The 22,103-nt window shown below is 38.8% G+C and overlaps 1 protein-coding gene across 3 annotated transcripts in view; it reads left to right on the top strand.

Moving 5' to 3' along the window:
• CHST15 (carbohydrate sulfotransferase 15) overlaps positions 1–21,558 on the top strand; it is a 46,191-nt gene extending 24,633 nt beyond the window's left edge. For all 3 annotated transcript variants that reach the window (XM_032191442.1, XM_032191444.1, XM_032191443.1), the window contains 7 exons: positions 2,144–3,213; positions 3,996–4,335; positions 8,115–8,261; positions 12,238–12,394; positions 15,725–15,881; positions 18,535–18,682; positions 19,990–21,558. In XM_032191442.1, the coding sequence (XP_032047333.1) occupies positions 2,671–3,213; positions 3,996–4,335; positions 8,115–8,261; positions 12,238–12,394; positions 15,725–15,881; positions 18,535–18,682; positions 19,990–20,180 (1,683 nt within the window). In that variant the 5' untranslated portion in view covers positions 2,144–2,670 and the 3' untranslated portion in view covers positions 20,181–21,558. The remainder of the gene's footprint in view (positions 1–2,143; positions 3,214–3,995; positions 4,336–8,114; positions 8,262–12,237; positions 12,395–15,724; positions 15,882–18,534; positions 18,683–19,989) is intronic.
• The last annotated feature ends 545 nt before the right edge of the window (positions 21,559–22,103 follow it).

The following is a 22,103-nucleotide window of genomic DNA, read 5'->3' as shown; positions in this document are numbered from 1 at the left end:
GCATCTTTCTATAAAGGTGTGCCTTTCAGCTCCCTCTTTTTTTTCAGGGCCTTTGTTTCCATCCCACCTTCTTGCAGTCTTTTCTGGGGGAAGGAACTCTCTTGGAAACTCTGTTCTAGCCCCAATGGATGATACCCAACTCTGCCCTTCCTGAGTCTCCTCTTGACTCCATTTCTTTCCCAGTGAAAATCTTTGCTCAGGTGCCTTATTACCTTGCATTTAGATTTGCAAAGTGGAAACTTTTTCATTGTTGTCAGAACCTCCCTTTCTCATCCTCCCTTTTGACTGTCCATGTCATTTGGAGAACTGCTGAGCTCTTCTTACTTTAAATCTTGGATCCTTCTCTCCCCATTATGGTGCTGTTGAGGAAATGGAGGTGTTGGGGGGGAAGTGGATCTCTGCTCTCACAGAGTTCATGTGAGGATGGACAAGGAGTATCATAGAGACAGAACCTTACAGCACCTTAATTCCCAGGGACTAAAGGGAAGTTGTGTCTTTTCTGGGTGACAGAAGCCAAAATAAAAGTTGACCTTCAGAGGCATAACTGCTTCTTTATTTTTCAGCATCTTTTTTCCTTCTCATTCTGTCCAAGCTCACTGCTTTGTTTCTGACTTTTTAAAATAGTTTTAAAATATTTCCTGTCATAGAATGGCTTGGGTTGGAAGGGACCTTAAAGATCATCCAACTCCAACCCCCCTGCCCATAGGCAGGGATTCCACCCACTAGATCAGGTTGGCCAAGGCCCCATCCAGCCTGGCCCTGAACATCTCCAGGGATGGTGCATCCACAGCTTCTCTGGGCAGCCTGTTCCATTCCCCCTTGTCCTATCATTATCTATCTATATATAAGTATTATCTAGTATATTGAAGCACATGTATTATCTGTGAATTTTGTATTTGTTAATCTCTGTTTTGAGAAACTGGATTTGTTTTTGACTTTAAAATGTGAGTAGTTCCAGGAAGTTATTTAATAAGCTACAAAAACAAGGTCTAGAGGAACTATGCATAAATATGCTGTAATTCAGACCATCCTTTTGAAAGCTGATGACTTGTTTGTGAATTTGTACATCTCTGCTCTGAATTCTGTCTGGAAAGCCAGGAATGAATGCTGTCAAAGGTAGACACAAATACTTCTAACCACCTCTAGTCATGTTTTGGCTATGAGCAACTGTGCTAATGAAGTGGTTAGAGGAGGATAGCACGTGTCCTGTGCAGCAGGGTCCTTTAACCTGCATGGATGTGGAAGCCTCCGTGAGACCCATGAGTGCTCAAGTCCTTGGAGCAAGGAGGCATCCACTCATGCGGTCATTTCTGCACAACCTCTCCTGTGCTGAAGTGCAACCATTTAAGAGGATTTTCTGGATCAGGACCTTGTCTTGAAATTGCAGTACTGATTGTATGTTTCATTTAACTAACACATCTTGCCATTTTTATTGAGTGATATCTTGTCAAAATGTATTTGACAGGTAATGCTGAAAGCATCTTAGTGCCTTTGCAGTGCGTCACTGGTGGTTGCTCTTGTCCCAGAACCACTTGTTCCAGAAGACAAAGATCCTGATAGGAGTTTTTGCTTATGTCTGTTATTTAATCTCTTAAATTTACCGAATGTTTTACTTGTGGCTTTTTTATTTGTTGTTTGTCTGTCTTCCCCATGTGCTTGAAAACATACTGTTGTCTTATCTCGACATTGTCCTCTTACCTGGGTTCCTGCCCCACTTCAGGAAAGTTAATTTAAGGTCCCTGTGCACAGAAAGAGAGTGAACATTTAAACCTGTGTTACTGGCTACTGTCCAAAAATGCTTTCAGACTTAAAGAGCAGATTAAAAGCTGTTATAGAGGCTAGTGAGCAGGTGATGTAGGTAGAGTAGTGTTACCTGTGTCAACAACTGCTCGCTGATGTGAGCAGGTGGGTGACTGAAAAGAAATGGCAACTCACCGCAGGCTTGAAGCCAAGCGTTTCCTGGGTTTAATATCATGAGTGCTGCAATTAATATACTTAGCAAACAGAAGGCATCTTTCAAACGGTAGTGTGAAATTACTTGTGATGGATTGCAGTTTTGCTATGACCTTGAATGAAGGTGAATGTAGATATTACTGAGTTTGCTCTTGTGTGTGTGTCAACACATATGCTTTTTTTCCTTTAGGTTGCACAATGCACATCTTTGAGAACATCTCTGAGACATTGAAGCTTCCAGGAACAGAAGTCTGGTTTAGAAACTGCTTGTTTTAAGAATATCTGGGAATTTCTATGCATATTTGCTTATTCCAACGTAAATCAGAGGACAATGAATTCTTTTTATTTTTTGCATGTTTTCACACTAAGTAACAACTTTTCTTCTTTCCCATTCTGTTCAATGGGAAAAACTTGAGCCAGTTGTGTAGCTGATTTTTATTTTGCCACATTCCTCATCCTGAGCCAAATTCTTGGAAAACACGTCTACAATACATCTATTTTTGTAGTTGGATTTTTTTCCCCCTGTATATGTCATATTTCACTTTTGGAGTCCTTTTAACTGTTCTGGTTTGAACCTGTCCTTTTGTGTCACTGAGAATTCATAGAATCACTCAAGGAATTAAATAATTTCAGACTTGCAGAAGATGACTCATATGCTTCAGAAACATTTTTGTGGCTGCGCTTGGCTCATTAATACAGGAGTTTAACAGTACTAATATGAAGCATTGCATTAATTGTTGCATACATTTATTACCAAATGACTTGCACAGACAGTGTTTCAGATGCCGTGGACCTAGCCATAATAACCAGAAGTGTCCCGTTTGCAAAGGAGAAAATAAAAACCATTTGTACACTGATAGCAAGCAGATGAAGTTGCTTGCAGTTTTGGAAGTAAGGACTGATCACAGTGAAAGCTGGAATGGATTTTTCTGCTTGAAGAAGGGGAAGCTATGCAGCTTAATATTTGGGTTGATTATAATGACTCTAGTGATGGCATCCTATGTACTGACTGGAACCAAACATGGCCTGTTGTTAATACCGTCTCCCTTCCATTACGGAGCTTTTACTAGCAATCCAAGCTTAATGGACAATGAAAGCCTTAGTGACATGAAAGACCATTACCAGTCTTCTAAAATTAATATTTCATATGTAAAGGATTATCCAAGTATTAAATTAATTATTGACACTATTACTTCAAAGATAGAGTTTATAACAAGACAGCGCCCTGATTTAGAAGAGCTGAGGAAACAAGAGCCACATGTAAGTATGAGTTAAAGTGTGTCTGAAATTAGTGCATGCTGGTTTATTTCAAGAATTTGGGGTCAATCTTTTGCTGAGATAAAAACAGTGCAGATGTTCTGATATTCGTATTGTGATTTATACCACCTGGAGTCTCCTTATTTATACCAGTTGAAGAGCTGATGTTATAGATCAAGTCCTTCAGAGTCACAGGCAAAATGGATGGGCTATATAAATGGTCTTGACACCTGGAACAAAAAATCGGGCAGTCTTCCGGCAGCTGTACACTCTCATTGACTTGAGAACCTTGTCTCACCCCAAATCATTCTGATTTAGCCAGATTTGCCAGTCACCTAAAGTGATAAATAAGAAGGGAGACTTTCTAACTACCTGTGTGCATTCCTGAAAAATTGGTTATTGCGAACCTTGTATTTCAGAATTAACAACTGGAAGTTAATTTGTATATTACAACTGTGACTTTAAAAATTAACTCCTGGGGTGGTGGGGGATATGGGATATTATTAATCTGCCTTCTGGCCTTAAATTCAAAGGATTTTAAAATGTGCTTCTCTCCTAGTCCACCTGTTTGCACTGGATTTTTTTCCAGTGCCATAAGAAGTAAGTTAAGTCAATTTCTTAGTTTAAATACTTTTTTTTTTTTTTTTTTTTAATACATATAAAACAAGGCAGGGGATGTTAATGCTAATGTTTCTATTGTGTTCTATCATTGTGCTAAGTTAAAAAAAATATATAACTGCCACTTTTTTCTGCCTTGACTGAAATTATTGTTCTTTATGTTGCAGATGTTTTCAGTAATTCCTAATAAATTCCTTCCAAATAGCAAGAATCCTTGTTGGTATGAAGAATACAGAGGAAACACAACTACAGATCCTTATACAACCAACTCCTATGCACTGTATTCAAAGCGTTTTCGAACCATATTTGATTACCTCAGGAAGGTATTTTGGAACCACTTGTACCATTACAAGGACAAACACTACCGGCTGCGTTGCCTCCCCCACTTCTACATCATCGGCCAGCCCAAGTGTGGGACAACAGATTTGTACGATAGGCTCAGGCTGCACCCCGATGTTCGGTTCTCAGCAATCAAAGAGCCACACTGGTGGACAAGAAAGCGGTTTGGTGAGTAAATGTGCCTTCTGACATTCAAGAGAGTGGTCTATGAAGCTCTGATGTTACTTGTATGTATTGGGGGTGAATTGTATGGATTTGGTCCATATTGGTTTACCTTGAAACAACTGAAGGTGATGGATGCTCAATAGGTTCTAGCCTGCTTCTGTTTAAAAATGTGTTGGATTAAACCTTTCAAGACGATGCACATTTAATTTGGTTTCATTTCAGTAGATTGGAAAAATATAGATAAATATAAAAACACTGGATAAAACCAACTTATATTTTGTAAAGCTGGAAAAAATAAAGGCTGTGATAAGAGGTTTAAAGAACAGTGGTAATAATTTTACCATGCATAATTTTTCTGTGAAGCATCAATAAATGATAGGTCATTATTTGATACATGAGTGTCTTCTGTCCTTGCGATTCAGTAAAGGCAACTGTGTATTATAGTGGCAGCTTCACTAGTGTTACAGCTCTAGTCAAATGCTCTGTGTGAGACAGCTCTCTCCCATGGAGGAACATGGATGTATTCCTGATGCTCTTTTCCTGAGTGACATCAATATTTTAGGAAATGGTTCTTCATCTCTGAAGGCAGAATGGAATAGCTGAGGTGGTGGCTGCTTCTTCAAAGGGTGTCTGAGAACCACAGGCCTCGATGCATTCTTTTATCCAATGGAAGTGTTTATATCTTTCTTGTTCTCTCTTCTGTGGGTACCAAGGCAGGTCAGTCTTATGGTTAAAGACTGAATGAGACTCAGAAAGTCCAAGTTCAGTTCTTGACTTTACTGTGTGCTTAGTGCTTTCACTAAATGCAGGTGTGTATAGTAGTTGCTTTATTTCACCCAGGCTTTGTGTTTTCTCACTGTAATAGTGGTTGGGTCTAGCTGTGAAATTCTAGGATGCTGATATCAAATTTCTCAGGCTTGTCAGTGGTATTATTGTTTCCAAGAAGATGCTGGTTTTCTTACAGTGATGTTATCTTTCCTCCAGTATGTGATTTGCTGTGCTTTAACGCAGCCATTGCCTTTGGAGCAAGGAAAAACCTAGCACTGTGGGGTAGATCATTTGTTGAAGCCTTTGCATCACTACTTCCCTGTGGTGCTTCTTCTGAGCTTCTTTGAAATCGGAAACTCTCTCCCCTAATGAACTGCCATGGCTATCATTAGGCCGCTTTCTGAGGAACTTGGACACCTGCAGTGCTGCTTCTGTGCTTTATTTTGTGGTTTTACCTTCAATTCTTTCCCATACACATGGTGTTACCATTTCCATCTCCCCTGTTTTTGCCTTGAAGCCCTGAAAATCCCTTGAGCTCCTGTAGATGGAGGCTTTGATCATTGCTGTTTGGTGAGGAGAGGGCTCAGTCACAGATCTGGGATTCTTAATTACTTATATAGAAATGGCTTAGCTGTTTTCTTGGGGTTTATGTTTTCTTCCTTTGAAAGTGCCATGAAAAAGTGGCTCATACCAAACCCACAGTGGTGTTTCATATATAGTGCACCATAAAGCTAGCACAGAAACAGCAAGCTTTGCTTTCTTTGTCTCTAATACAATTAACCCTCTTCAATGTATTGTAGACATTTTCTAAATGTTTCTTATAGATTAAGATGTAAAGCAATAAGATGAAAATACAGTTTTGCTTTTGAGATAACTGTCTCCATTATTGGAGATATGGGAAGTATTGATGTGAATGAAGGAGCTGGACTAGTTGCAAAGTCAAAGAAAAGAAGCATCTTGGTGCCTCCTGAAGTCCCCTGAGAAGGAGTTCATTCATCACAGTCAGTGGCTGACTGAAAATGAATGATAAGATTTGCCTCATGACCTCCAGGTGGAAAGTCAGATCAATGAAGAAAGTGGATTTGAGACTTGGACACCTTCCAGTGTGAATGCCGTGCTGCTTGTCTCTGGGTGTCTAGATGCAGGGATCATCAGCAAAACCATCTGTGGAAGATTATGTCTTCCAGGAGAGTGCTGGCAGGAAAGGCAGAAGCAAACTCTCAAGTGATACACTAAGCTAAAATCCTTGATGCTAAACAAGTATCTACACTTAGTGTTGTCTTAACAGCAACGTTTGCAATTCATGGTGGAGGAGGCTGTGCACTCAATCTCACTAAAGCCAAGACAGTTGCTCAGAAATGGACCAACTGATACCAAACTGACCAACTGACCAAATGAACAGGCAACCATAAGAAGTCATTTTGGAATAAATGTAATTTGTGAACAAGGACAAATTCCAGTCTCAGTGCTGGCACTCACAAACCTTCCACATGCACGACCTTGTGGTCAGTCACTGGGGCACCTGCAGCAGATCCACAAAGAGAACTTTCTTTCCATAATTACTTTTTTTTTGTTTGTTTCTTTGTTTTCAAAGCTGAAGAATGAGGAAAGTTTGCAGAGCTCGGCATGTTATGGAAGGAAGATCTATAGAGATGACCTTCCAGCCATTTCAGGCTGTCTGTCATTCAGAAAGACTAAATTTTAATCTTTTCTGCCCCCAAAGTACTTTAGATAGTGGTTGCTATTTGGCAAAATGAAAAATAAAAAGGAGGAAAAAAAAAAGGTAGTAGTAGGCTAACAAATGAAATTGAGACAGTCCTCTTTAAAAGCCAGCTTGTGCATATGACTTCTGTGCTGCTGGCTATTATCTTGTTTAGTTTGTAACACTTATCTGGAGAAGAAAGCCTCTTTGTTCTATGGCATTCTCTGATTCAGGGATTTTTACAAGACAGACTAGTTTCAGCTGAAGCTAAACAACCCTCCTGGGAAGGTCCCTTTTCACAAATCACCACTTTCCCGTTCTGCTGGGATGGTTGATGCTCTACAGGACTTTGTCCCAGCTTGACTGTCTCTCTTTCCTGGCTCTTAGCCACAGCTGCTGCTCCCATGAGTGGGGTGGCAACAAATCAAGGCAGTCTGTAGCACCATACATTCTAGAGCCTTTTTTCCCCCCTTTAAAAACAAATCAAAATACACTGCTGATTTTTTTTTCCAGCTTTGTTAAATCCTACTTTTCTAAAGGGGAAAATCAGAGGAAATAGGCAAAAGGACCCTCTTGTTGAGCTTTTCTCTCACATAAATGATAATTACCTGCCTTGCAGGAACAGAAAATGAGAGCCAAGGAGTCCTGCTCTATGCCCTTACTTTTGTTCCCACTTGGTTGTTTTCCTTGACCTCTGTCTGGCTGAGAAATGTGGCTCACAATGCTGAGAAATGCAGGGAGAAGGCTGATGATGTTAAATGTACCCTGCAGCATATGGAGGGATAGGAAAAAAAGCTACTATCATGGAGACTTACTTTCTTACTTCTGAAAGATAAAGACATGAATAATTTCCCTGTTTTCTGATTTTGATAAATGCACATCAATTTACATATTTGGCATCAGAGTCTGTTCTTAGTCTCAGTACAGTAAATCTAGTTGGAGTCTGTATTACTCCAGTTTATACCAGTGAAAATGAAAGCAGAATTTTGTCTTTTATATTCATTCATTCTAAATGCAAAATTTTGAAGAAAATAAATGCAAGCTATTCATGCAGAAACTATAAAACAGAATACTTAAGATATTCCTATCACTGTGAATTTATGGCTTAATCATATAATATCTCAAATCTCAGCTACTCCATTATTGGCACTTTTAGTTGAGTGTTACATTTCATGGCTCTAATTTTGTGCCAATGTTAGCTGGCTCAGACCCAGCAATGTCAATGAAGCTGTCCTGATGTAGACCAGCAGTTAATCTTGCCTTGCTATTATTATTATTTTTTTTTAAACTTCTGTCTTTTCACTGTTTTTAGGAATCATTCGTCTGAGGGATGGATTTCATGACCGCTACCCAGTAGAAGATTACCTTGATCTGTTTGACTTAGCAGCACATCAAATTCAGGGCGTACTGCAGAGTGAAGCAGCAAAAGAGCACAGCAAGACAAATAACATCATAATTGGTAGGGCAAATACGGCTTCTGAAATGTGTTTTTATCTCTGGATTTGTAGCATCTGTACTGTAGGCATGAAAAGGGCATTTTCTCAGGGGTGACTGGTTCACTGCATGGGGCCACTGATGCTTGTTTCCCCTGCTGTGCATGGATAGTGCAGAAGTTCTTATCTTGAGAAGATGCCTGAGAAAGCAATAAATGCCTGATGTTCATCAGCATTTAATTAAATAATAAAATAAAAAGAAAGTGAGGGAACTTGCTTACTCCTTCAAACACTGTTTTCATGTCGTTTTCATTACAAAGGGTTTGCCTGTATCCACAGGATTGTAGCTTCAGGTTCAAATGCTGCAATGATGTGAGTTTCTTCCCAGGCATAGCAAACAAATTGTGGTATTACTACTTACAAAACGACACTGTAGAAATCCTGTAGCTGACTGGAGACAGTTTTCATTATAGTGACACCAGAGGCTCTTCTCAAGCTCCATCATAAGACACACGTAGGAAGAAAGACCACCATGTTTTGTGTCATCATCCTTATGTAGCCACCCTGGCTTCAGCTGGGCTACAGCAGTAGCCTATGGTGGACTGAAATAAACATGATTAAACCCCTGAGCTGCTTCATTAACAGCAAAGATAACACTCGTTCAAGAGCAGGAGTACACAGAGTCAAGCTGAAACTATCTTGCACTGTATTCTTTTTCAGGTGCAGAAGTGAGAGGCATAGTACAGGATCCAATTTGAAGACAATTTTATGGTTCTGGTTGATATTACTTTACTCAATTAGCATTAAAAATAGAAATATCCAGTTTAGAAAAGCTGTTGTGTTGCACATTATGGAAACCTATGATCAAGTCCAGGCTCCATGGAAGGGTGCCTGGATTGCTTTCTATGGCGCGTCACGGTCAGTAGACTATGCTCATCCACCATGGTACAAATGGATTTCAGTGCCTGTGAAGAACATCAGTGGAAATTCTTAGATTCTGTTTTTGCTTTCTTCTGGAAGCAGAAAACCGAGGGGAAGAGAGCTTTACCAATCTTACTCTGTCGTCTCCAAATCTTCCAGGGAAACCAGACACCACTATGAAAATATTAGTTGGGCAAGAGTCAGTTCCTTGTTGAAAAGAGACTTTTGAAGTAAGCTGAAGTTATTATCCCACAGAAATTACAGACAAGGGATTTGCTGCCTGCTCATGGAGAGAATACCCTCAGAATCCTCTTTCATTTAATTTTAACCAAAAATAAATTAACCTATTGTTGGCTTGATGAAATGGTGACATTGTGTTACGTTTCTTAAGCCAGAGACTTGGCTATACTCACATTTGTTCAATACTTCCTTAGCTTTTAAGTCTACCATTTGATTTATTAAATATTCAGTGCTGAGCAAAATTTGCAAGACTGGGTCTTTAGAAATGTTGCCATAAAGGACATCTGCAGATTTTCCTCCTACTTACAATAGTATCTCCTGTCCTTTCATGGGTGAATTGTTTATACTAATTAAATACACTAATCTAATTGGCTATGTACATCTTTGATTACTTACCTCCTGTTACAGCTTTTTCTAGAGTTCAGTTTGTGTTTCTTTTTCCTGTAGTCTCATTTCTTGTTTCATTAAGGTTCTGTTCACTTTTCTTATTAAGTTTACAGGAAAAGTCCTGAATGATTATGCTCATTAACTTTTTTTTATTACCTTGGTGAAACAAAACAAAGCTAGCTATGATAGAATGAATCTGTATGAATGTCAGGTTTGCTTAGAATCCTGCATTTTCCTATTTCAGGTTATTAGAAAGAAAAATCTAATTAAACCTGTAAACATTTCGGTAGTTCATCATGCTACGTTATTTTGAAAACGTAAACTTAATTGGGTATTATACTTAGTGGGCAATAATTCCATTTTTCCAAATAAAATTGTCTGCTTAGAGAAGATTAAAGTGGACAATGCTGAACTAGCTTGAGGCAGCGTGAGCAGGACTTGTTTATCCACAATCATTAATATCATTAATTCACAAGAATGTCTTTTGAAAGCACTATATGATTATAATCCATTAATGACTGAATATAGAAGTTATACATTTATTCTTTGAGAAGCTTAGTAATTCATATGTTCTTTAAGTCCTAAGGAAAAAATAATATATTTTTAGTTGCAGTGCAGTAATTTCATAGAATTACTACAGCAGTGATTAATTTATCTCATGTTTGGTATGGCTGACTCTCTTTGCAGATATTAAATCTGTATTATAACTCAGAAAAGAGCACTATCAAATTATCGGAAGTTTTTTGGGCTGTTTCAGGAAATTAAAATTATAATTAGCAGGGACCAGAACGTTTTTTTTTGTTTGTTTGTTTTATTTTGTTTTGTTTTGTTTTTAATTCTTAATGGCCATCTTGTTTTGAGAAGGTTTGCCTTCTGGAACCCAAGCTACATGTAGCCTGGACTATTTGCATTACAGCAGCACCTCAAGCCCTTGTTAATGCTTTAGCATGATTTGATGGTGTGCCGTTGGTCGTCCCTTGCTCCTGCACTGCCTTCACATTTTGGTGGTGGCAGCTTATCCAGCTGAAGTGATTTTTGTGGAGTATTTTGATCTGTGGCATTAAGACAATCTGCTCACTTACGTCTAAATACACTGATTTTGTTTAGTTCAAATAGCACGTGTGTATGCAGGTGTTCTTAGGTTTAGTCACCCTATGTGAGCTACTTAGGGAAATCCAATAGAGGGCATCAAATAAAATCAGAAGTCTGTGGAGCAGAGGTGTATGAAGGAAGATCAGAAGAACCATATTGAGAGAGGAAGAGGTAATGTATAAAAGAGTATGGAGTTGAAGAGCTTACACTGTAGCAAGAAATATGGGAAATTGTGCCCTCTTCTGCTAGCACTGGAATAGCTGTGTGATGCTTCTGTGGCCCAGTTATCTCAGCACTTGTCCCATATTTAGTCTTTTGTGCTTGTGCTTTAACCATCACAGGAGCCAGGCTAAGTGAGTTTTAATTGACAAGTCAAAGCCTACCGATGATTAGGCAGTGCCTTGGCTGATTAACTTAGAATGAAAGAGCAGAGCTGTCGTGGACACCCAGCTTTAACCAATGGACCTGATCCCCTCCTTTTGAAATGAGGCAAAATGAACATGACAGAAGATTAATGTGTTTTCTAACAACTCCCAGACTTTATTAATGAATCACATTATATTAAGCTAGAGTTTGGAGCAAATAACTATTTCATGTTGTGTTTTGGCAATCTTTTAAAATCTTTATTGGTCTTTCCCAAGAGAGAAAACAAAAACGGAAAATCATGTGCAGGTCTACAAGCCTGCAACATTATTATTATTATTATTATTTTTTCATCTTGTTCCTTTTGATTCAAAAAAACTCATTAACTAGCTCTCATTAGGCTGTCAAAGGGTGGAAGTTTCCAAAAGGCTTCTATATCATATATGCTTTATTAAGCAGCAGTGTGCCACGTAAATGCCACTATTAGTTAAAAAGACAGGGAAGACTGAGCAATTCAAAACATCATATCAGATCATATATTTAGCAGCTGAAGCATCATATACCTTGTTCTTGCGGAGGTGGTACCTATTGTGTTTCTCACTGTAGAAATGCCTTACATGTAAGAGTATGCCTCTTCAGAATCTAAGTATGTAAGAGCTTGACATTTAATGAAATGCTAATCTTTAGTAAATACTTACATTTCACTTGTTCTATAATAATTGCAGTTACATGTCTAAAAAAAAAAAAAAAAAAAAAGAAGCAGTGTGGACATTAATAGTTCATGTGTAATTGCATAAAACCTGCCATAGCCATCACTAGCTTCATAAAGGTCGAGGCAGTGTGACTCCTCTAGCTCTGGGGTGCTTCGTTCAGATCAGTCTGGAAGAACCCAGAAGGTGTGCTGAAGTCAACTTTTGAATGGTCTACACCAGCTATTGGATTTCCACACTGATACAAAGAATGAAATGAGTTACTAGCAGAGATGCTTTTCATTTCCAGGGGAGGCCAGTGCCTCGACGATGTGGGACAACAATGCATGGATTTTCTTTTATGACAACAGTACCGAAGGAGAACCTCCTTTCTTAATCCAGGATTTTATCCATGCCTTCCAACCAAATGCCAAACTTATCATCATGCTGAGAGATCCTGTTGAAAGGTGAGCAAAGATTGCATTGCACAAGCACACAAGAAGATTTTCTTACTATAACAACTTGATTCAGTCTTGCTCTGGGGCACAAATAGATGCTCGTGTCGTATTTGGTCAGATTTTATTTTTTTTTTATATTAAAAATGGTTGGTGCAGCACTCATAAAGCTTCCTAATGCAACCTTAGCTAGCAGAACTAACAGATACATGTACTTAGGAGTTTACCCTTTGTCTTCCTGACTTGTCTGCAAAGGAAGGGCTCTACTTTTCTAAAGTATGAGCTGCTTTTGAAAGGTTTTCCACAGTTTTAGCCACAAATGTCCTTCTTTCCATTTGCATTTCACTCTTTCTCTTACTTTTGTTTGAGACTTCTAGGGGATTTCTTTCCGCTGTCTTCTGAAGGAGGAGGATAATGGGGGGGGTGGTGTGGGTGAAGGAGACAAAGGCAGAGTCCTTTTCAGATACCTATTCAGGTTACGTGGGGCTGGGTCAGAGCTCAGGGGCAGAGCTGCAGGAGCACCCAGGAAAGGGGAGAGCAGAATGCAGATGTTGATGGGGACCTACTCATGAGGTGCAGAGCTGTGTGAGCTTCCCATGTCAGCAAATACAGTTCTCAACCTTTAACAGCTTCTAACCTCAGGATTTAACAGATGGTAATTTTATGAGAAAGAGCTGGCCGAAGTGGATTCCTCATGTAAATTACCAACAAGTTCCCTGATTGCTTTAACCACCCTCTGTAATGTGGGTGTAGCTCTTTGCCAGCTGTAATGGGAGTGAGATGAAAAGTGAGCTTCTCCTCCCTTACTGTATGTGTGGTAAATTGGTTTCTTGTTTGTGATGCCCTTGTACCTCACAGCTCCTCTGAATGGAGGAAGGAGCACTGCGGGTCAGTTGCCTTACAGTAGCCAGGAGGGTGAGAGGGCAGTGTGCAGGTCCTGCACAAAGTCTGAGAGCAACTGCCCAGTGCCCCCCAGTGTGAGAGGCCCCTGAAAATGGGGTGTGTTTGAAGGACATCAAGGTTGGTGATGGTGGGTGTTGATGGTGTCCTTATTTCATTGTAATGGATGGGGATTGAGGGTAATGACTTCAAGTAGCTTGAACAGCTGAAATCCTAATCAGCAAAGGTTTTATTACCACACAGATGTCCCCAGAATTAAAAACAGATGGGAAGAAATATAGAAAATCTCAGCTGCCCTGCAGAGAGAGAGAGCTTGTCTTCAAGATCATAGTTTTCCATAAGATGTCAGCAAGTCTTTAAAAGTATGGGTTTATTTTAATGCATGATTAGAAATACTAAGCGCTTCTATTAAGCCTTTTAAACAAACAGCAGCCAGCCCATGCTGTACATGATGCGTGCTGGCTGATTTCCTCAGGCAGGACCTTTCCACCTCCAGGAGTGGCTGGTCGTGCCCTACCCAGGATGAGTCTTGTTCATGTTGTTTGCTCGCTGTTAAGTGATACTCTTCACAGGCACACACTTTTCTGCAAACAGGAGATGCTGTTGAGTGTCTAATGTAGCTGAAGCTGGCTGACTCTGCCCCATAGCTTTGCTTCATCTCATCCTTGCTCTCTTTGGTGGGTCCAGCAGAAGGACCCCAGAAGAAGAGTACAGGTGGTCATGGTCCTCAAGCACAATTGGATATCACTGTCCTCAAGCACTGGTTAGTCTGGTCCATGTCTGGTACCCTTTCCTGTGCTCTGAGATGGAGCTTTTTCATTTAAATATATATATTTATATATCTATTTTCTCCAAATTGTTCATCAAACAGGACTGAGATGAATTCTTCTTAACTTTCATGGTAATTTTTCCAAAATGAAAAACAAGCCCCCAGTAATTTTTATTTAAAAGTTTTTAATTTAAAAATAGTTTTTTATTTAAAAATTATATATATATATAATATATATATATATAAATATATATATAAATATATTTTATATATTTTATTTAAAAATATATATTTATATAAGCCCCAGTTTAATTTTATTTTTTTTAAAGTTTATCAGCATTAAATTAACAACTGTGGGACATAACTGATACAAACACGGTCTGCTGAGATTTTTATTTTTAAGCAGTTTTCAAAACACCTAGATTTACATGTACAATGTATTTACACGTACAATGGGCAGTGCATAGTATGGCAGAATATTGTTAAATTAGTAAATTGAGCAACCTTGGCAAATTCTCTGCTTTCACTACAAAGAGCAAGGGAAGGACACAGCAGCTGGGTCTGTGTGATGCCTGTGCAGCTGGGTCTCCTGTGGACATGGGAAGTGATGCCAGGCAGCAGCACATCAGCATTTGCCAAACTGGAAAGAACTGGGCAAAAGTAATGATTTTCAGTCTTTCTTAATGGATGATGCATCGGTTACTGTTGCCTCATTTTCTATACTTTGCTGTGATTTCTATTTTAAAGGGTGTAAAAAGTGAATTAAAAACAGTCTGCAACATATGCATCCCTTCTCTTCCTTTTCAAATGAACAGAGAATTTCTGTCTGTCGTATGGGAATTAAAATCTTGTTCTTGCAAAACACTAACATAAATAATGAGTGCAGAGGGGCTATTCCTGTGCTTAAGTGCTTTGCTGGATTAGGGCCTAAACTTTCCAAATTAAATGATGAATTTTAAAGTACCTGTGGCAACCTAGGGAATTAAAAATATAAAGCGAGTGCAATAGGAAAGACTACCACAACAATAAAATGAGCCTTTTTTTTTTTTTTTTTTTTTTTTTTTTTTTTTTTTTTTTTTAAGAGGCTGAAAGATACCTCATGTTGGGAGATGGTGCCATGTAGTTGTAATATGGGTACTATGAGAATACTGGGAAAGCAAATCCCTCTCAAGTGTTACCAAGGCTAGCTCAGTAATCAGAGAAAAATTGTTTCTAACTCTTCTCATTCTTCTGTTGGGTTTGGTTTCAACTGTGAGCTGTTGAGATGAGGACTGTTTCTATCCATGGCAGTGTGGAGCACCTTGTACAGAGGGGTACCAATATCTGCCCAGACCAGTTCTACCTTTTATAGATAACACAAACTTAAAGTATGTACATTCAAAAAATTTGCCTTTATGAGAAAACATTGGCTCATGCAATTACTAGGGTCTAGATCTCACAAGATGCTGACCTAGCAAGTGGGGAAGATTTTGAGAGGCTCCGTGGAGTAGCTGTCATTCTGAGCCAAAGCCCATCAAATTGAATAGAAAATGTGTCATGGCTGAGCAGGGCTGCTGGGGCAATGTTACACACACGTGCCACTGCTCTCAATTCATGTAAGTGATTGCCATTGTCATGTAAATAGATCTTCTTTCATTTCCTCTGTCATTTACTTGCACGTATTTCATCCACAGATTGTACTCTGATTATCTGTACTTTGCAAGTGCTAATAAATCTGCAGAAGATTTTCATGAAAAAGTGGCAGAATCACTGCAGCTGTTTGAGAATTGCATGCTGGATTACTCACTGAGAGCCTGCGTCTACAACAACACCCTTAACAATGCCATGCCCGTACGTATTTCCAATAACGTCGGATTCCTCGCTTGGATAATGACATACTGTGTCAAGGCTGTTAAAATGCCAAAATGCTGTGCCTATAAACATCAAGAAATAAAACTTTCTTCCTTTTCATTTGTAAAGCGGATGACATAAATATATATGTAAGCATGTAAAAGCTGATGTACTGGCTCAGCTGTCTCCTCAGTCTGTTCCCTGATGAATGCCAACAGCAATAATACAGTCTTTCTATTGTGCAGGCGTATGGAGAGCACATTTAGGGAAGATTACAGTTTAATGTGTAAGCTTTTTGCAGATCTCTCCAAAAAGTAGCTCTGGCAAGGATCTTTGTGGTAGGAAATTGCCTCAAAATCAGAATAAATTATGTATTCTTTCACAAGAGAAGTCTACCAATAACTAGATAAATCCTCCTTTTATAAGTTGTGCACATTTAAAAAATGATAAAAAGAAATACAGAAACTGCTGGCAGAGGATTGATGTTACAGGCTCAGTATTCCAAAATTCACATTTTTAGTGTAGAACTGGCTTTGAATTTTCCTTGAGAGGGACATGAAAGCCTATGCAGAATAATACCGAGGAGACTGACTTAAAGTATCAAGTCTGGTCAATTTGCCATTCAATCCTGTTTTATTTGCTAAGGCTTTAACAGCTTCAGAGGGAATACTTCCCTCCTTTGTCCCCAGGGTGAAGTTATTGTTTCTTTCAGTCAATAAAATGACCATAAATGAGTGCATCACATAGGCCTGAGCCCCACAGCAGCAGGGAAAATGGGATATTCCTCTTCCTTACCTTGGCAGTAGTGTGGAGCCATAAGGCTTGGATGGTAGCCTCCAGGACCTCCACGGACATGAGTTGCTGCCAGGTGGTGCTAAACTACTTCCCAAGCATCTGCTTGCATAAACAGATTTCTTCCAGTGTTGAGAGAGAAAGGCAGGGAGAGAACCAGAAGGAGAGATTTTTTTCCTCTCTATTCTTCCTCAGGGTGCAGAAACACTCTTCATTTGTTGTCTTAGGCAGCCCTCAGAAGACACAAACCCAAGCAGATGTTCATAAGAAAACACAGATGCTAACTGTGTTCCTCTGGACTTCTCCAGCCCCTTGTTCAGACAAGTTGATAATCTCTGTTATGTGCATTGTTTCCTATAGATTGAAAAAGTTGGGGTCATTTTCCCCTGTGAGCTTATTAGACTGCCAATTGTGTTTTGCTATTAGTTAGTATGTTCCTGAAAGAAGAGAGGTGAGTGTCATAGATGTCACTGGTGCTGGATGCCAACCTGTAAGGAATGGGGCATTTGTCAGCTTATCCGTGTGGAGAATCAGTGAACAACAGAGAAATCTAGAGAAAGGCAAGCTGAGCCAAGGGAATCAAACCAAGCCCGCAGATATGGATGTTATGGAAGGGAGAATAGCCTGGGAAACCCCACTGGTGCCCTTTGATGTGCAGGATGAATCTTATGGAAGTGAACTGAATCTTATGGAAGAAGATGACATGTTTTGGAAGAAGTCAGTAAAATGTGCTATATAGGGTAGGAAATCAAGGTTCCTGAAGAAAACTGAAAAGTAATGGGACAGATTAGTTAAAACTCCTGTTTCTGGTGAAAAGTTTTAAAGAAAGATTCTAGGCCTGTCTGGGGAAAGCACTGCACTGCCAACATGTACCGTGCAGCTGAGAATGGAGTTTCACTCACCTTTATCAGAAGAAAAAAGTGAAACCCAGTGCTGAGTTATGTGTTTCCCCAGAGTTCAGTGAAACCGGATACTAGCTGAGATAATCACATTTTTAATCAAATAAGAGTTCAAATTCTTGTACAGCACGTATGTAAAGAAGTCTACTAAATGTGGAGGCTTATTGTAAAAAGCAGTCAAAGGCACATCAGAATCTCACATCATGATAACAGTCGCTTAGCAATAATCCAAAAATTGGCTTATTTGGGGGGAATTTAGGTAGTTTAGGTACATGAGTCCGAGTAAGAAACTAAAGAGACTTGTTATCTGTCTTCAGTACTGTGGTAATGAGACTAAAGTTGTTAAGTCTCTTTTATGAAAGACACTTATGACTTGGGATTCATGTTTCTGTCTTTTGTGCCTGAGCGGTTTTAGAAAATTATAAGCACAGTCAGAGGCTGGACTTTGATATTGCAACTTATCTAAAGTTTAGGAGGTTGGAGGGAAACAGGTCAGGACAGGATTTTCCCACCCTTCCTCCTCCTCTCTGGTTTGCACAACCTGATGCTTTCAGCGTGTGCTCAGCCGACACACCACGAACGCTGACGAGCAGCCACTGCTGCAGCCTAGATTTAGATCTAGAGATCACAATCAGAAGCCACTGAGCTTCTAGGAGGCAACGCTGTTACGCAGAGCTGCAGCTGATTCAGCAAATGCTGCAGGAAGGAGTGCGTGGTCAGGTCCTTCATAAAATGTTTCCACTCGTAGCTAGGCCATTTGCAAAGATTTACATAAGCTTCACTGAAAGCAAGAGTAAGATTAATTTTTTTCATATGTTTTCTTGTCATAGTCCTTCCAGAGAACATATTTGGGATTTTTGCCCAGAAGACATATGTGAATATTGGTTTGTTTTTGCTCAAAGTGATGTAAATTAATTAGATTTTCATACTTTTTTTTTTTTTTTTTTTTTTTGTGCTTATAGGTAAGGTTGCAGGTTGGGCTTTATGTTGTCTATCTTTTGGACTGGCTGACTGTTTTTGACAAAGATCAGATACTTGTTCTCCGCTTAGAGGATCATGCATCAAATGTGAAATACACCATGCACATGGTGTTCCAGTTTCTGGATCTCGGTAGGTGTCCTCTGGCTGTTCTGAGATAAGTACAAAAAATCATTATTATCCTTCTTAGGTCATTTTTGCGATATTAGCAGACAAAACAAAAGCATGTGAATCAGTCTTGAACGATTCATTAATCTTGTTGCCTTGAGTCAAGCAAAATTAAAATTCCCAAATTCCCATAGAATGGTTGGTGTTAGAAGAATTTAATAAAAGTATATTAAAAAAAAAATAATATATTAAAACCTTTCACATTGTAGGGATATATCTTATCAGACAGAAGCCAGTCCTGCTTCTGAAGGCAGTGAGGGCTTGTTTGTCATGGGCTTACATAGGTGCAAGAGCTATCCCACGCAATTTAAACAGCTTCAAGTGTTACCAGGTTGTGAATGCTGTTGCCAGCTAAAACTGATCCAGCATCTAAATGTGGGTATGTTGAAAGGTTGTGTTTTTAGCTGGGGAGAAGGGGAAAACTGTGTTTTTGCTGTGTTGACTGAGACATCTGTTGCTAATTCTTGGAGAAATGCTGGCAGACAAACTGTTGCCCAATGTTGATTTGACAGTAGCAAGAGGATGAAAACGTGGCTGCAAAATAGTCTGACTGGTCCAAACGCTGGTCTAGATGATGAGAAAGTTTGAATGTGGCAGATTGAACAGATGAAGAGCTTGGCATCTTCTTCTTGAAGATGGTTTATGCTGGAAAAGTCTGTGGGTGCTTATCTTTCTGAAGTACGTTGTCAAGGGCTAAGATTTATGCCTGCAATATCTATGTTACGTGTACATATATCCATATATGTCACTATACCTGGGCATCACTTTGATCCCACTGACAACCTCAGAAACAGGCAAAAAAAAAAAAAAAAAAAAAAAAGGAGAGGGTGAGGGGGGGGCTTGTATAACCCATGAGCGAGTCTAATGGAGTTTCTACTAGGGAGCAGACAACTCACATCATTAAATGAAATAACAGTAAAAGAAAAAAAAAAAAAAAAAAAAGAATTTTGATTCCAAAATGGACAGAATGGACAGGGAGTATATTCAGTGTCAGCGTTATTTTCTGAAAACAAATCTTTTCCTCTAGAAGTGACTTATGGTGTTTGTTTTACAGATGATTAATTAATATGAGAGAGAAACATATTTCCATATTTACCAAAAATGATTCATTTCACTAATCTAAACCTGTATTCAATATTCTGAAACACTGTCTGTGCTAACAAAAATTCCATTTGTCTTCACTTGGCAAACCTTCCAACTTACTCATTTTTCTTCTTTAGCATGGGTATTTTGGGGGAAGAATGATAAGATAATATTCTATTTTTCCACAGGACCTCTAAGTGAGAAACAAGAAGCTCTGATTACAAAGAGTCCTGCATCAAACACTAGACGACCTGAAGACAGAAGCCTGGGACCTATGCTACCAACAACAAAGGCAATTTTAAGAGATTTCTACAGGCCTTTTAATACAAAACTGGCACAAGTTCTTTTTGATGATGCTTTTTTATGGAAAAGGACATAATATGTAAATTTAGTGCCACAAATACAGTGCTTAAAGGAGTTTTTATTTTTTTAAATTCTATTTTTGTGCGTGGATATTTACATTTTTCCCATTCCAAAGAGAAGCCGATTGATGAGATGAGACTCTCACCTTCAGTCAGCACACTTCATGACAGTTATATCACATTTTCCTTGTGAGAATGTAAAGCATCTTGCTTATGAGTTTCTTGCAACTTCTTTTGCCCCAGCAGAAGTGTAGGATGGAAAAGCACTAGGCTATGTCTTACACTCTCGGCTGGGATGTAGAAGTTTAACCTTCTCTAAGATGCTGCAACATGGAATTAGCATCAATTTCTTAAAATTACACTTATAATCTCATTTTCAATATATATTATTCATTCATTTTTTCAAACTATCAGTGTCATGTAGTCATTAAATTTTTTAAGTGAATTCAACCAAAAATTTTGTTTCTTTTTGTCAGCATGTTCACAAATAGTCTTCTCTCACACTAAGGTTTCTATGTCTCCTTAATTCTGAAAGTAACGTTAATAGATAATTGCATTCACATAAATTTCAAAGTCTAATTTATGTCTTCAGTATAAATAGGCTTTCCTAGCCCCAAAATCAAAAGAAATTTTATATTCACATATGAATGGATGACGGAAATTTAAACAACAGTCCACATTCAATGTTTAGTGTAACAAATCCATTTGCCTTCCACATTTTGTTCATGTAAACACAAACATGTATCATCTATTCATATCATTCACATTTTCCTAGGAAACCACTATCGGGCTTGATGTAAAGTCAATGCTGGCCATAGAGAGCTTTTATGGAGTTTTCTCTTTGGTCCTACACAAGTGCTCTACTCCATTGCAAAAAGTATGCATTTTTAAATCACTACGAAATCTGGTCATTAAATGCATTAATGGACAGGATACACCATGTCATATATCATTATGGAAAGGATATGTTAAATAATGAACTAGTTGCACACTGTGTACATCTAGTTTAAAAAAGGCTTGAAAATAAAGACTTGAGGAAAAGCTATTATAAGGATGGTGGAGAAACTTTGGATTCAGTTTGGAGTCTGGAATGCCTAAAATAAGAAATTTAGGTAAGCTGTTCTGGACAACTAGAACTGTTTAGCTCTGGTTCAGAAATGTTTATAGATCAAAACTTCTTAGAGGAGTGAGAATGGATTTTTTTTTTTTTATCAGTCTAAAAAAAAGTATTATGGCAACATGAATCAGAAAGTCAGAATCAATTCACCACTAAAATTTTCACTCTATATTTTATTTATACTACACATTTCTGCTAGCTGTTCTCTGAATTAGAATCAACGCCACATGGCCAGTAAAACTATATGGAAATTTTATTAAACATAACTGCTATGGACACACATTTCTGTATTTCTGTTTAGTTGCCAGCTACAACCATGATCTGATACTATCTTAACCAACCCTAAATGCTAATGAGTGTCGTTTTCATTTAGTGTGAACATCAATTCCCTGAACAAATCATATGCACTAGTTTGGGCATGGTGCTGAACATTAATTTCACCAATGGCCAGGGAGATTCTCTATGTCCATTGCCTACTTGTACAATGTAAATTAGAACGTGCTTCAAGGTCAAAATTTCTGCCCTAGGTTGAATCAGTCCCAGCACACTGCTAGACCACAATCTTGCCTAGTTATGGCTCACAGGAAGGGGAATGGTTGAGGGTTCCCTATGCAAAGGAGGACAGTAATGGCATCTCAAGCAAGGACAGGTTCAACATAGAGCCGTTGGTGCTCTGAATGTCACCATAGCGTGTATAGAACACTAACACAGGGGGAAGGAGCTATAGTTATTGATGATCTGTAAGGCCTGTGGTTCTTCCAAAAGTGAAGTTTCCAATGAGGTTGCTTTTATGTCTTCATCTCTTTCATAAGCTCCAGAACAT

Source organism: Aythya fuligula, chromosome 7 (assembly GCF_009819795.1).
Source record: "Aythya fuligula isolate bAytFul2 chromosome 7, bAytFul2.pri, whole genome shotgun sequence".
NCBI lineage: Eukaryota > Metazoa > Chordata > Aves > Anseriformes > Anatidae > Aythya > Aythya fuligula.
The sequence above is the reverse complement of the archived record's forward strand: the minus strand, read 5'-3'. Positions and strand labels throughout refer to the sequence as shown.